This window comes from Crassostrea angulata, chromosome 7, assembly GCF_025612915.1.
Source record: "Crassostrea angulata isolate pt1a10 chromosome 7, ASM2561291v2, whole genome shotgun sequence".
NCBI classification, from domain to species: Eukaryota; Metazoa; Mollusca; class Bivalvia; order Ostreida; family Ostreidae; genus Magallana; species Magallana angulata.
This window is the reverse complement of record NC_069117.1, coordinates 42314255-42330456: the sequence shown is the minus strand read 5'-3', so window position 1 is coordinate 42330456 and position 16202 is coordinate 42314255. Positions and strand designations below refer to the sequence as shown.

The following is a 16202-nucleotide window of genomic DNA, read 5'->3' as shown; positions in this document are numbered from 1 at the left end:
TTCCTAAATATTTAATATAATGGTGTATCTGCTGATCTTGAATTTTCAGCGAAATTGTTTAAAGTGTACCTGGCTTTTGTTCAACATCTTAAATAGATAGTAAGCATTAATCGAATATATTTTTAAAGAAAAATTAACAATTTTTCTCGAGACCTATTTTGCACACAAAACGACAGTTGTTTTCAAATCGGTGTGTCGTTATGGGACATGTAGTGCTTACGCAAAACTTCCGGAATACTTGTTCCCTAATGTTTGTTAAGTGATTTGCTTCATTGTCAATCATAAGTACCGGGTATTAGACAGACAGTTAGACTAAGCAAGTTTATTGAGTTCATTGACACTTATTTGTACCTTACGAAGTTGCAAGAAAACGAAACGTGCAACTACGTTTTCAAATATAAGACCAAAAAGAATTAAATGGAATGCAAAACATTTATTAAAAAATACACATAAGTTTCAATTCTCGTTGTGGAGAGAAATCATAATTGATGAGTCATGGTCGGCGAATTAGTTGAAGAACTTGGCGAGAGATCTCTTGGAGGTGCAGGCATCTGTAAAAGTAAAAATGTCTATGGTAAGGTGACTGGTAAGTTATATCTATCATATCTTCATTGTTTTTTTAAATATTTTTTAAAATATAAAAGTTTTGAAACTATAAAAGAGAAACGCTTTTAACAATACATTTTTATACTTCATGAATATTCAGTTTAGTTTACAGAGCTTAAACCAACAATTTTCCAACCTCACCATAAAAATGATTTCCATTATTTAAATATAATATGACTTTATTTGAATTCAAAACATTTATGATGAACTTCATTGATTTGAAATGCTATCAAAATATAATTTTACAGTAACCCCTATTAATAAGTTTTATATTATCAAAGCGCTAAAATAAGCCAAAGTAAAAGCACGCAGCTAATTAAATCCGCTTTGCGATATTTTTTGTACGCACCACGCAACTCCTTAATGGGTCCAGCAGCCTGAGAGACAAGTTTGACGATTCCCTTAACCTTGGCAATCTTTCCGACAACTACAAGAGAACGGGTTTGTAATACTATATTATGAAGACGGTATTCAGGTATAGTATGTCTGGATAGATAAGTACTTGGTGTAGTCATTGAAGAACTATATTGTACTGCTATTTTTTACTTTATGAAAAATACATTAACGTTAATCGTTAATATATATGATCGTATAACATATGAATTTTTTCGTACATGAATATCTGTACATGTACTACTTTAGGAAAAAAAAGAGTGACCATAATTGATAACTTTGGAGTTAAACAGAGCGATACAAGCACATGTACTGAAACCAATTCAAATGTTATAAAATACAATGAAGTTTCGACCATTGAAATGACAGACAAGGAAAATTACCTGGGGCATCACTGTCGAAGGTTTCCTTCATTCCCTTGACGGCTTTCTTCAGACATCCAACAACTCTCTTGAAGTTCTCTTCGCAGTCAGCGCCGAAGTCCTCTGTTCGAATGAAATAAGTATAAATGGTACATGTATAATAGATAACATTGCTATGATTGGTAGTAAAGTCTTACTTTGTAACCCTATATAGACTAAAAGTGAATAATTATTGACGATAATAGATTTGTATCGACCGGTCAATATTGGTAATGTACGGATTTGCTAAACACATTTTGGCCTTATTTGGCTAAGATTGACTCTTTTTTTTTTTTACAGACTTATTCAATTTGCGAAGTAGTTTTCATAGGGCATCCGCAAAAAGTTATCATATTTGGTTTACAACATAATTATATGGTATTATGTGTATAATAACAAATTAAGGAACTGTTTTTAGATGAAACATTAATACTTTCCTTCTTTTCAAAAGTATTTACGAGTTTTCTGCACTTCATTTAGCATAATGCTTTACTTCTGAAATTTTAAGTACACACTTTAAGAACGTAAATATGAAGCCCTACCCTTTCTGCATCCTTTTGGGACCTCAACACGGGCTGGCTTGATAGCATCAGTTCCTGAAGGAATTTAAAAAATTAGTTATGCATTTGTAAAATTAGGGTATGAAAACGTCTGAAACTGATATTAAACACTAAAAGACCTACATATGTCACTATAAAATAAAAATTATTTTAGTAGAAACTAAAAATAACAATTTTCAAAGACTGTTAATGCAAAATATCACTTCTGACTTTCATATCAAGTTGAAAAGAGGACAAGGGTGCTCTCAACCTGAGAAAGGTGAAAATACAAGTTATGATAAGAATAGTTTCGGAAACTAATCAACTTTTCCTATTGAGTACAATACAAATGCAAGCACTTACCCTTTTCCTCGTGGAGTTCAGCAAGTTCCACTGAGGCTTCGAGGTGCTTCTCAACTGCTTCAGCGGCTGGGCCATCAATGCCTGTAAAAAATACCCAAAGATAATTCAGATACTTTTTAAAAAACAAAAACAATCCGGATACTTAACCATAGATTACTTAGATTTTAAAAATCTTGAATCTCATTAAAATTGTTCACTGAATTTCAACTTCTCGGGACTTTCAAAAAGCGGTCAGAAAGGTCCGAAAAGCTCGGTATTCTTGTTTAAGAACAGGGGGGGGGGGGGTGTGAGGGGGTTAACAGCTATACATGTATTGCCATGTAATGATATGAGTACCTTCTGACAGCAGATTGTCAAGGTCGGCGTCAATAGCATCCATGTCTTTCTTCAGGTTTCCGGCAACTCTCTCAACCTCAGCCTTATCGACGTTCTTCAGCTCTGTGAATATAAATGAGACAAACACTGTTGAGTAAACTTAATTATTCAAGATAGGGGCCTCACATATTGCATTCTAGAAGTTGTCAACTATCAATAAATGCATGTCTTGTTTCAAGGAAGGAAGAAAAACAGACTTATTACAAAATGGATATTTTATCAAGGAAATGAAGAAACACATTTAGGATATCTCTTTAAAAAAGTATGAGAGTATGCCAAGCTCAAACGTTTAAAAGTCAATTTTACACATATATAATCTACACAGAAAATGGGCTTATATTTAAGGAGAGACACAAACTACTGCTTGTAGAAGAATCAGAAGAACAGGAAATTAGTCCACTGTTAGATCTTAGATATAACATTGAACTCTTGGATCCACTGTTTATCATCGGAGAGATTATGAAAATGAAAAAAAAAAATTGGGACATATATCCCTTTACTATACATTTAGCAAAGGGGACCTGTATCGAGAAGACTTAAACAAAAACTGTAGTTAAGAAAACCAAAAGCCAAGATGATCTTTAGAAAAGATGATCTTTAGAAAAAAGGACATCAAACAAGGTTGATCTGTAGAAAAGAGGACATTAAACAAAGAGGATCTGTAGAAAAAAGGACATGAAACAAAGAGGATTCGTAGAAAAGAGGACAAGGAACAAAAAGGAATTGCAGTAAAGAGGACCCGGAACAAAGATGATCTGTAGAAAAGATGGCATGAATGAAAGAGGGTCTTTGGCAAAAGGAATTTGCAGCAAAAAGGTAAAAAATATGTAGCAAAGAAGATCTGTACTAATGAGCTTTAGGTGGAGAAGAAAGTATTCATAACTTACCATCTTCGCTGATCAAACCAGCGGCAGCCCAGTCCTCGAAATCTCTCTTCTTTTTCTCCTACAAATAGCAAGGTAATTCACTTGTGTAAATACATATATATGTATTCTGAATGTTATACTCGAATTCTGATTCGCTGTACTCATATATACGAGTAGGTTTTCAATGGGAAAAAAATTAATAAGTACTTACGGCATATCCACAGGCCTCTGAAAGAAATAATAATTCAATTTAAAAAAAAAAACAATAAAAATTTAGATGTGCTAGTCCATAGTTTTTGAAAATGATCGATGATCCAAAAGCTTTTGAATCGACCCTATTGTGGAATAAATATCTTTTAAAAGAAGCGTATTTTAAGCTATTTACATGTACATGTATAACTTTGATTTAATAATAAACATATTTAAATTCTCTTTTATGTCCTTAATTGCTGTATCAATTTCAAAGTTATTTGTTTATTAATTCCGAATTCTGACTGCAGAATTGCAAAAAACCTATATATATATATATATATATATATATATATATATATATATATATATATATATATATATATATATAGGTTGATCAAAAAGCAATGTGAGAAAGAGATGATAGGAAAGACTTACTTGCCAGTTCACCAACACCACGGGCTCCCTTGGCAATCAGAGCGACGACTCCCTTGGTGAATGCAACCTGCTGGACGACTGAAAGAAAGATAGCAACGATGTTAGCAAAACAGGTGCTTCGTATTGTACGATCATACTGTCAAGCTAAAATACATCTAAAAGTACAATTTTTCATCGTAATGGCAATTTACATTTAATACATGAACAAGAAGAAAATATTTATTCACGAAAAAAATTCACTCGTGAACATTCAAATTTGTATCTTTAAGAAAAAACATCTAACGCAAAATGAGAAAATGGCGTACTTTATATTAAAAATTCGTGCGAAAACAATACTCTGAAATATGTACGTTTATCGTAGATAAATTGACTTACGATCTTTATCTGAGCCGAGGGCCTCCTTGACAGCTTTGCATGCTCCTCGCATGCATTCTCCGATGCGCATGAATTGTTCAGGGCATGAACCAATAGCAGCGATGGCATCTGTTTGAAAATAATTTTTCAAAATAAACCCATCTACATATGTACAAAGTCCATCAAATAGGAAGAAATTATTTAAGGCTTGCTTCAATTAAAGTACATATAAAAAGAACTTTGATTTCTCAAAATAAATGGGCTTTTTGTCCTTCGTTTTGAAATCCATGCGAGTAGATGTTTACCTTTGGAGCATTGTCTTGGGATGGGGAGGTCCATTGGTGGGATGCTGTTTTCCTTGGCGTCCATCATGGTCAGCATAACAGCGCCCTCAAAGGCACCGGCAGCCATCTCCTCGTCTTCCTTGGTGCTTGCTAGGTTAAATGTATACCGAAGGTACATTTTTTCTCTCCAAAAATACAGATTAATCAATCCTTAATTAATCTAGAAGAGGAGAGAGAAAGAGAGAGAGAGAGAGAGAGAGAGAGAGAGTAAATATATCGTACCTCCGCTCATAAGGTTTTTCAAAGCATTATCCAAACCGTCGACATCTCTCAAAAGCTTGCCCTTAATGGCCTTTACCTCCTCTGCAGTACTTTTTAAGACATCTATTAGAAATAGAAAAAAACAAAAATCTTTATGTGTAATACTTTAACCAATATTCTATTCATATATTTGACTTTTAGTATTTTAATACCACATGTATATGTTAGTGAACGTGTAAATACGTAAAAAGGTTTTGGGAATCAAACGACACTTCCTAGGTACTCGTTGACGTCACCAATAGTATTGCAAAACGAAGAAGAAGTTCTTTATAAACTCTACATGTACGTGCATAAAAGTATGTTATAATGTCATGTTCGTTACCTTATATATGTAACAATGAAAACATGATTTGTCAATGCACACATCAAATTTAAATTACACAGTTCAGGAAACAACCAGCCATGTTAACGGTTCAAAAAAATGATACTACATATTTAAATAAAACGATTATTAAAAAAATGTTATCACAGTTACAGTAATCGTATTCTCGGCGAAATCTTAACACCACCCCCCCCTTTCCAAAAAAAAACTTACCATCTTCAGATGCCAACCATGTTGCTTCCCAGTGACCTCCATCATCATCGCTCCTTTTCTAAAAAAAAGAAAATATATTGGTTGGAAATTTTAAAAAAAATATATAAAGGTATACGGTAATGGTAAATATGCAAAAATTAACCCTTTGACTCTTTTTTTTTTTTTAAACAAATCTCAAAAATGACTGAGCTGTCGTTAAAAAAACAGCTTACTTCGAGAAAAAATTTATGTTTGAGCTTTAAGATAAGACGAAAAAACATATAAGAGTTGATATAATTATTTAAATCATATATAAATCTTTCAAAAAAAGATACGTAAATAAATAATAAAGAAATGGTAAGAATTTAACAAAAGAATAAATTTAAAAATAAAATTATTTTAAAAAATTGAATAAAAACCTGGAGGGAACGGGCAGACACGGCTGCGATAAGGCACACAACTGCAATAAAGGCTCTCATGTTGACTGTCGGGTCTATGGTGGCTACAAGGCGGGGGAGGGGACCTTATATACCCTCTGTGGTCACCGTCGTCGCATTTCGAAACCGTGGCCTGATTCGTAACGGATTCAAAGCAGCTTTTAAAAACGGGTTTCAAAATTGTTAAAGTTTATTCTAAGAATTAAAAATATATCGAGAATCTCTCCCGTAAACACCCTTTTGTCGCTCTATTAGTGGACACTTAACAAAGCAAACATCTCCGGATAAACACAATGCCTCCTTGGTCAGTCCTAAACCGCTTACAAGTACATTATATTTGGGGTTCCGAGGTTCTTAAACTGGGGGGAGGTGAAGCCTAACGATGACGCACTGACTCGCATGTTTCAAACAGTACCTGTGTTTTGCTACATGACTAGGGGATTATCTATATATTCAAATTATCTCCCCATGATCTGATCTCAACAACACACATTTCATCTGATTTTTTTCAATTTTACGTAAACTGGTACTAGGCTCAAATCACAATACATTAGCTGGCATTTATGCAAAGTTTTAGACTAATCTCTATAAGATTATGATGATATTGTTAACTAAATTTTAATGATAGCCCCAGTCTATTTCTTGTGTGAAAAGATACTCCTTGGTATGCAACAGATAAGCTTTTTACTTTTCGTGGTGTATTTGATAGCGATTATTATGGCATTGCGGAATGAGAGAGAGAGAGAGAGAGAGAGAGAGAGAGAGAGAGATCTTTAAAAAAAAAGGTTATCAAAGCATACTCCAACCTGTCGACATTATTCAAATAAAGTTTGTCCCTGTTTGAATTAACCTCTACCGCCGTAGACATTTAATATATCTCTTCTATATTACTTTTAGTTTTGAGCAAAATACTGCAATTTGCCATATTTTACCCACGGACATGCATTTGTGTGATAATAAGGGACTCTAATGAAATACATTTGTTTCAGACTCCAAAAACTCTTACATCTTGCTTTATTTTATAGTGAAATGTGACTTGAAACACCCTCTTCCTCATCCCAAAACTTTTAATGAATAGACTTGATAATGTTATTGTAAATTGTTTGTAATGTATTTTACACGAGGGTGTACATCGTTGTGTTTACGGACCAGTAAATGGATCGGCTAAATACGAATGCCTTCATGTGTATTATATAGAACCATTTTAACAGGAGCTTGGACTTTGAGTAGTTGTGATAAAAAAAGCATTGTGGCGTAGGCCTGTCTATTTTATTGTATGCCACTCAGTCGTGGCTCTTTGAAATCAACAAGATTTGTCTGGCTTTTGAGCTAAGGCTACGCAATCGGTGTATATTTCGCTTGAAATCAGCGTCATTTTAACTTGTTTTGACGCAAGAAATAGATAGTTACATCCTACTGAAAGTCCAAGGACTTGTTAAAATGGTTCTAACTTGCATGTAAACTTGCTGTGATCGGTTAATTGTTTGAAGTACCAACCGCTGATATCATATTGACATAAAAATTTCGAACAAAAAACATATCTTTGCAAATTGCAGAAATACTATCTTTTTGCTAGATGCTTAGTTTAATGAAAAATATACTAGAAACTGTACACTGTCAAGCTGCGCACGACAGCCGTAGTGTAAATTCAAATAACTTAGTGTAAATACAAAAATGCCAAATGGACAAAAATGTATTTTCACCGACCCTGAACAATATACATTTAAGATTGACAATTTGAAATGATAATTTTTTGTAATTTTTTTTTAAAATACGTCAATGTATTTCATTACTTGATCCACTATTTTTTATTCGATACATTATTATTTTTGAACTGAAAAAAAATCAATATTCCACAGATAAACAAATTTAAAATACGTACGTATAAACATCGTGACGAATTAATATATACTTAAATGAAGTTAACATTTGCAACGGAAATTAAGGTCGTTGTCAAAGGACTGTGGGGTTTTATTTTTTGACCTAACATAAAATCTTCATTTGACATTCCCACGAATTACAAGCTCATACTAGTAATGTAAATTTTGTCTTGGTTTACATAAACCAAATATTGATACAATTTATCTAAAGAAAGTAACGTGTTTTGCAAATAAAGCGACCAAAATATGGATAATTCAAAGAGTCTTACATGCCATGGAACCAAGTGCTTATCAAACATATAATGCATATACAGAACATTTATAGATATTATAATGCCTTGTATTTCAAACAATCCGCTTGGAGTTCTTTCGGGAAGACATTTTGAAATTTGAATATTGACAATACTGGTCAGGTGATCTTTCAGTATATTTGTTCATACCAACAGTTTTTACTTTTCGCGTTGAAGATAATGGAGGACAACTTTACGTAACATGTAGGTTATGTTATATAAAGAATTTAAATGAAGCAAAGCAACGTCCAAAATTTCAAATCAGGTCATCCTAGCCTTAAAAAAAAAAAGGAAGTCAAAGGTTGCACGTTGTAGTTGAAAGAAGACGAATATGAGCTTGAATCGGGTATTCATTTTTTAAGGAGAAAAAAAGTCATGTACGCATTTATAAAATTTATATGAATGTACACATACTAGAAGAAAAAACTTTAAATGACCTTTGCAACGAAATTTAGATTTCAACTGCTAGTACATGTATTAAGTGATCAAAAGTGGATTTTTTCCTTCGTCCAAGTTGTCAATTAAATCTTAAAGAAAATTCAACTTGACGCGTTAATTGATCTTAGAACATCACGGTGTTGCATGTATATTAGTAAGTATGTAAACTCATAGGCTTAAACCTACCTGATGTTTTTAAACGTAGTAAATCATAAAGGTACTTGAGGCCAGGTTATTCCAATTGAAACCTTGGACTATTTAGTTATAATTTCAAATTAAGAACTTATTTTCATATAAATTTCTAAAACATTATTTTTGTAGAATAACAGTTTCGAGTCAAACTATGAGAACTGTATTTGATTTGAAAAAAAAAAACCCCAAACATGTACATTTTAGCCACACTCAAATATATACTTGAGCATTTAGTTAAGGGGCAATTATTTTTACAGGTGTTGTTTTCTCTTCCCGATTTTTAAGAGGACAACAAAATGTACAATTTGGCTACACATGAACATGTGCATTTTGTTAACATGGACAATTAATTTTGCAGATGATATTTTCCACACAGAGTTTTGCTAAACATATTCTATTAATAGTCTCAAGTTTTATTTTAATGTCTAAAATCTTAATCATTATACTTTTTCAATACGATAAAATGGACAGAATTGAAGTAAAGTACCAGTGACTGTTTATTCAGTTAAATAAACTTTTTTATCTATTATACCCTTAGTCGATCTTTGACCTTGAATTTTATTAGGTTACGAAATCTCTGACTTTATCAATTTAAACTTTTTAAAATTAATTTGATGTTGAACAAGGGTCGGTTTGAACAAAAGTGTTTTTTTTTTTCAAAATAAAAGTGATATACATGATCATGTATGAATTTCTTTTTAGTTTAAAAGCTTTTGTCCACTGTAAAACTATTTGTTTCTTTGACTTTGACGGATGCTTTTTCCATAACTTTTGTGGTATGCTCTCACCCACAAACCATTTACCGAAACTTTTTGTTAAGTCATTCTCATATAAAGTACGATCTTTTAATTTAGACATTGCAAACGAATGCAAATTACAAGTGTTCACGGTATGGAATCAAAATGACATGCATTTCAAAACTCTGCACCCTCAAACAATCCCAACCCATTTATATGTTACGAGGGTTGATCTCGCAGTAGTGTCACATAGGTCCACAAATCGCACTTTTCTCAATCATTTATGCAACTTTATTCATATAATCTGGTTAAATCATATGTGAATACTGTATCTGAATATCCAATTAATTCATTAATTTAGAAAATAATGACGTATTGCAAGCATCATAATTGTTAATTCTTGTAAATTGCGCAAGTGGGCGCATATTGCTGAGAGGTGATAGCAAAAAAAACCATGTAAACATATATACTTTTTTGTTTATTAATTGTTCGAACTTAAATCCATCATTTCAAACCAAGCTTTAAGTGAATTGATTCATTTAGTGCCGAGGATAGAACTACCGTAAGATAACATACATGTAGAATCTAGAGATGGTGATATAGTCGCCTCACGCAGGCGACGCGTTATTTCCGAATTCTTGACGTTATTTCTGGATTTTTGGCGTTCCGTACGCAGGCGACGCATTATTTCTGGGTTCTTGGCATTTTTTTTTTAGTTCTTTATTTCATTCCTTTACAAAAAATGGCTACGATACACATTTTTTAGAATATATTTTTATTAATTTTCACTTTATTTCATAATTATAATCAAAACCGTGTTTGATAGAGAAGTAAATTGGATTTTTGACTTAGCAAAATCGAGGGCTCTACATGAAGTCTTGAACGTAGCCTTTAACTTGTATTATGGATGACATAACTTTCTTTCATAGCCTATGTCTTCTGAATATCAGCTTTATTTATTACCGAGGCACAACGTTTAATAAAACATTGGAATCGTGCCCCTCCCTCTCTCTCTCTCTCTCTCTCTCTCTCTCTCTCTCTCTCTCTCTCTCTCTCTCTCTCTCTCTCTCACAGCGCCCATGATTAGAGTGAAGTAAAGTGTGACATTACTTTTGGGTTATCCTTTGTACTTAGTCCGATGGTTGAAACGTTTCTTTGTAAAAAAAAATATTCAATGCAACCGTTGGAGTAAATCAAGGTAAACTACTTTATTGGTCAAAGGAGCAAGAAATGGGACGGTAACTTGTTTTTAACCCCTTCCCTGTTTGGGGTTCGTCAGATGTGTGTGCTTCATGCAGCAGACCTTCAACGTTTATTGCGTTTAATATTTCTTTAGTTTACAATTTAAAACGTAGAAAGGATTACATTTTCTCTATAAGTTTTTAAACACGAAAATTAATTCAAAAGTTTATAACTATAGTTTTCATTTTTAAGCCTCTATTCCTTTAAAGGGGGTCTGGCTTTTTATCACATTTATATCACATTTCCACTGAGAGAGCATAATGGTACTGATGAAAGCTTTCCTGCGTAGTCTTGTCACTTGTTCTGCTTTTATTTAAAAAAACATTTTCTCCAATGTTCCATCGGTGTATTCTCTGCCCAAATTAGAAAACCCGTTATATAAAGTATCAGTCCTTGGAAAAATATGCATTCGGCTTATCCTTTGGTCAACTTGTGTAATCAAAGTAAATCAGCAAATATTGACAATTTTCAAACGATTGCAAAATCACGAGTCGTGGCGAGCTGACCAAACTTGAGACAAAGCAACAAAAAAACAAAACACCCCCCCCCCCCCAAAAAAAACCCAAAACAAAACAAAAAACAATTAACCCCACGACATATATGTTGTCCTGTAGTTAACAGATTCCATGGGTTTTCAGCTAATTTTCTGCAAAGAAGACCTCGATCCATCGTATGAATTTTTTTCGATCAGTCTGTCCTTTAGCCAACATAGCAAGCCGTATGGTTGTTTCATGGTGCCAGAGACATAAATGTTATTTATGTCTCTGATGGTGCATGGAAAACCCGGAAAAACAGACTTGCATGTTATTTCAATATGAAAAATTCAAAAACCTTCACGTGTTAAGGGACATATAGCTTAGTGAAGCTATTAGCATATTCAATACATAATTGTTGTTATTATTAGTTCATTTCTATGCCTACCAATCCGAATCCACTTTTCCGACTCCGTTTCAAAGGAGAAAACGAACAAGCAATGTTGCATGCCCAAAACAAAAGTGATGAAAAGGCCATCAAGAACCTCATGTTTACACTGCCTGGTACATCTATACCATTGTCTCAAAGAACTGAATCAAAACAAGAGAAGCTTTTTTGACAAAAGAGTTGAAACTGATTTACTAACTTTTTTTTTCATTGACAGTATTTTCTAAATTTCTTAAAAAAAAAAGAAAGGAAAGGAACAGATCTGATTACATGTGCGAGATACATATAAATATTATCACATTTAATAAACGTGTCGACTCTTGATTTTTAACTTTGGTATCTTCCAACTAACTTTTGATAATTTCTTCTAAACCTTATTGCTTTGAAAAAAAAAATTGATATATATTGCGTTTCCCCCGTCTGTACATACAAGATTAATTTTAATTAGATGTTTAAACAAATTTTAAAGCAAATTTTAAAATATTGCTATGATGCGCAGTATATAACTTTTGACTAGAGTCTTAACATCGTCAATACACAATTTTGTTGAATTATATAACTTTATGCTGACCATTATGTGATCACGAGCTCCATAGATGAATTGACACGCGCAAAGACTTAAAAGTGTCAGGGACTCTATATTCAATATCGTGACACTTGAGCGCCCACTCTATTGATCAAAAGTCACGTGGTTCATTTCTAAGCCGGATATGATCCCTGAAAGTTTTGAAAAGAGATACACTATAATTCCGTTTTAATTGAAAAGAAGAGTACGTAAAATTCCTTTGAAGCTTCTATTTAAAGGATACTAAAACGATGACCTTTTGTGTGAAAGTTTCGCAATGCTAGTAGTTCTAAAGCGTAATACAATAATATTTTCTTATGTAATTTTGTTAAGTATACGCATGCTTGCGTTTCAAGATTGTCAGGTACATATTTGTACAAATAACTGTAAGTTGTTTTGAAGTAATGGCTGTTATGCTGTGCAAATCCCTGAAGTAAATGATCCTGAACTACTCCGGTATCTCTCATTTCATTTTTTTTTTATCCATTGCAGTATTAGACAAAATGAAACTAACCGTGTAGGTTGAGTAAATGCTCATTCTGTAAAAAGTGTAACAATGTGCCTTCATTTCTAATTTTGATTTAACAAATATTTTATTATGCAAATATATACACAATAGGATTGGACATAAGGCTTTGCCTAAATAAGTCCTCCCCCCAAGGAAGCCTACATTTCTACTATCTTTTCTTGTTTGAAAACTCGTCCAAAAGATATAAAATTTGAGGTGCAATATTTCTGCCCCTTCATGCGAAATAAATTATGTCAACATGCAAGAAAATTATGTCAACATGCAAAATAATTATCTCTACATGCAGGATAAGTATGTCTATATGCAAGTTACAAAACTAAATGCTTAAGCTTTAGGTCATCATGCGAGATAATTAGGTTGACATGCGACTTATTTATATCAACATGCAAATTAATTAGTTTTGTTAACATGCAAGATATTTATGTCAACATGGTCAACATGCGAGATAATTATGTTCTCATACAATTTATTTACAAGAACATGCGACATAACTTGCATGATGAAATAAATATCTTGCATGTTAACATAATTAAGTAGCATATTGACATAAATAAGTCGCACGTTGAAATGAATGAGTCGCATGTCGACATAATTAACTCGCATGCCAACATAAATATCTTGCATGTTAACATAAGTAACTCGCATTTTGACATAAATCAGTTGCATGTCGACATAAACACTGGTATTTTGTTGCATGCCTGCAAAATTATCTCGCATGTCAACATAGATAAGTCGCATGTTGTCATCACCATGTTGCATGTTGCATCTATGAAGTCAGAGTCTGGCATTAGTAAGTCAATTACCCATATTAAAATGCGTTTTACAAAAGAACTTATGACTTACGACCAAATTATTGACTGCTGATTAATCTTTAACTAATCAATGATTTATTCTTATGGCTAGAAAAATATAATTATGGGAGTTAAAATATTTGTTAACAAATGGTTTTATGTAAATTCTGTTCTTTAAAGATCATTTTACGAGGCTGTAAACATTTACGACTATGTCGTAAGTTCTTTTGTAAAATGCGGCCCAGATCAACTAAAGATATTTAATTGTAACTTGCATGTCAACATGATTATCTTGCATGTCGAATAATTATCTTGCCTGAAGACATAATTTTCTTGCAATATGTTGACATAATTTATCTTGCATGTAGGGGCAGAAATATGCAACTGTAACGACGAAAAGTGACCCCTGTAGAATATTGACCCGTGGGTCAAATATCTACGAAGAAAACTGACCCAGGGTCAGTATTCTATGACAAGTAGGGTCCTTTTTCTGCAGTAGAAAACCATTCCAGACCTGTAAATCTACGCCCCCCCCCCCCCCCCCCCCCACACACACACATTGAAAACTGGCCTCATCATATTTTGACCTCACTTAAAAACAACATAAAAATCATAGAAATCAGCGGTGATACGTGTAGCATTCATGTTTGGCGAGGGGGAAGGGGGCAGCGAAAGCATATAAAAGATGGATGCGCCTCCCGTTTCACACTGTTACATATAAGTATATAGACAAAGTTTGAACAAAGCGACGTCTTTGTTTAACTTAAACTTAAAGGGGCATGGTCACGATTTTGGCCAAATTCTAATTTTCTGATTTTATTTCTTATAATGCTTTGAGAACGCATTTTTAGCTCACCGAGACGAAGTCGGGGGGAGCTTATGCTATACCCTCGGCGTCGGCGTCGGCGTCGGCGTCGGCGTCCGGACCTGGTTAAAGTTTTTGTTGCAGGTCCTGTATCTAACTTATTACTTGTCCTATCTTCACCAAACTTGCATGAATGATGCATCTGGACCTACTAATGGACTTGAGAGACTTGGATGCTGAATCTGGGCCATGAATTTCAGATGCTGGAGGAGGTTAAGGTGTTTGGAGCAGGTTAAAGTTTTTGTTGCAGGTGCCCTTTGATAGCCATTTCTAAGTTACTACTGGTCCAAACTTCACCAAACTTGCATAGATGGTGTGTCTTATGATACTGATGCACCTGACAGGCTTGAATGCTGAATCTGAGCCATAGGTTTCGGATGCTGGATGAGGTTAAGGTTTTTAGAGCTGGTTAAAGTTTTTGGAGCAGGTGCCCTCTGATGATTATATCTTACTTACTACTGGTCCTTACTTCACCAAACTTGCATGGATGGTGTGTCTTATGATACTTTTGCACCTGACAGGCTTGAATGCTGAATCTGAGCCGAAGGTTTCGGATGCTAGATGAAGTTAGGTTTTTCGAGCAGGTTAAAGTTTTTGTTGCAGGTGCCCTTTGATAGCCATTTCTAAGTTACTACTGGTCCCAACTTCACCAAACTTGCATAGATGGTGCGTCTTATGATACTGATGCACCTGACAGGCTTGAATGCTGAATCTGAGCCATAGGTTTCGGATGCTGGATGAGGTTAAGGTTTTAAGAGCTGGTTAAAGTTTTTAGAGCAGGTGCCCTCTGATGATCATATCTTAGTTATTACTGGTCCTAACTTTACCAAACTTACATGGATGGTGTGTCTTATGATACTGATGCACCTGACAGGCTTGAATGCTGAATCTGAGCCATAGGTTTCGGATGCTGGATGAGGTTTAGTTTTTTTGGAACAGGTCACATGTTTAATATATGTAGGTAATAGCACTATTTCAAACTTGCATATATGATCTAACTATAATATAAATGAATGGCAGAGGTAGCTTCAGATGCAGAGCCTGATCTCCATTATCAAGGATGCTAAAAAATATATCTTAGTTATTTCTGGTCCTAACTTCACCAAACTTGCAAGGATGGTGCGTCTTACGATACTGATGCACCTGACAGGCATGAATGCTGAATCTGAGCCATAGGTTTCGGATGCTGGATGAGGTTAAGGTTTTAAGAGCTGGTTAAAGTTTTTAGAGCAGGTGCCCTCTGATGATTATATCTTAGTTATTACTGGTCCTTACATCACCAAACTTGCAGGGATGATGCATCTCATGATACTGATGCATCTGACAGGCTTGAATGCTGAATCTGAGCCATAGGTTTCGGATGCTGGATGAGGTTTAGTTTTTTGGAACAGGTTACATGTTTTATAGATAATAGCTTGCATAATTGATTTAACTATAATATAAATGAATTGCAGAGGTAGCTTCAGATGCAGAGCCTGATCTCCATTATCAAGGATGCTAAAAATTCTCCTACCTCACTCAAACCTGCTTGATAGATGTGTTTGTTGTTAAATGATTTAACATGATTCCTATGATATAGTATTCTATGATATGATACACTATTGTTTTATATGATACAATGTAATATCATACATTATATTGTAAAAAGTTATATGATATGATATGATATTGT

The 16202-nt window shown here is 33.9% G+C and overlaps 1 protein-coding gene across 1 annotated transcript; it reads right to left on the bottom strand.

The window, feature by feature from the left end:
- Positions 1–420: 420 nt before the first annotated feature.
- On the bottom strand, positions 421–6164 carry LOC128192823 (uncharacterized). The gene is made up of 14 exons (XM_052865809.1): positions 6063–6164; positions 5665–5722; positions 5091–5192; positions 4830–4958; positions 4546–4653; positions 4171–4248; positions 3755–3771; positions 3565–3622; positions 2639–2740; positions 2303–2383; positions 1943–1996; positions 1383–1484; positions 956–1033; positions 421–551 (listed from the first exon to the last, which is right to left on the bottom strand). The coding sequence occupies exons 1-14, from the start codon at positions 6120–6122 to the stop codon at positions 508–510; spliced, it is 1071 nt and encodes a 356-aa protein (XP_052721769.1). The 5' UTR covers positions 6123–6164; the 3' UTR covers positions 421–507.
- Positions 6165–16202: the final 10038 nt, after the last annotated feature.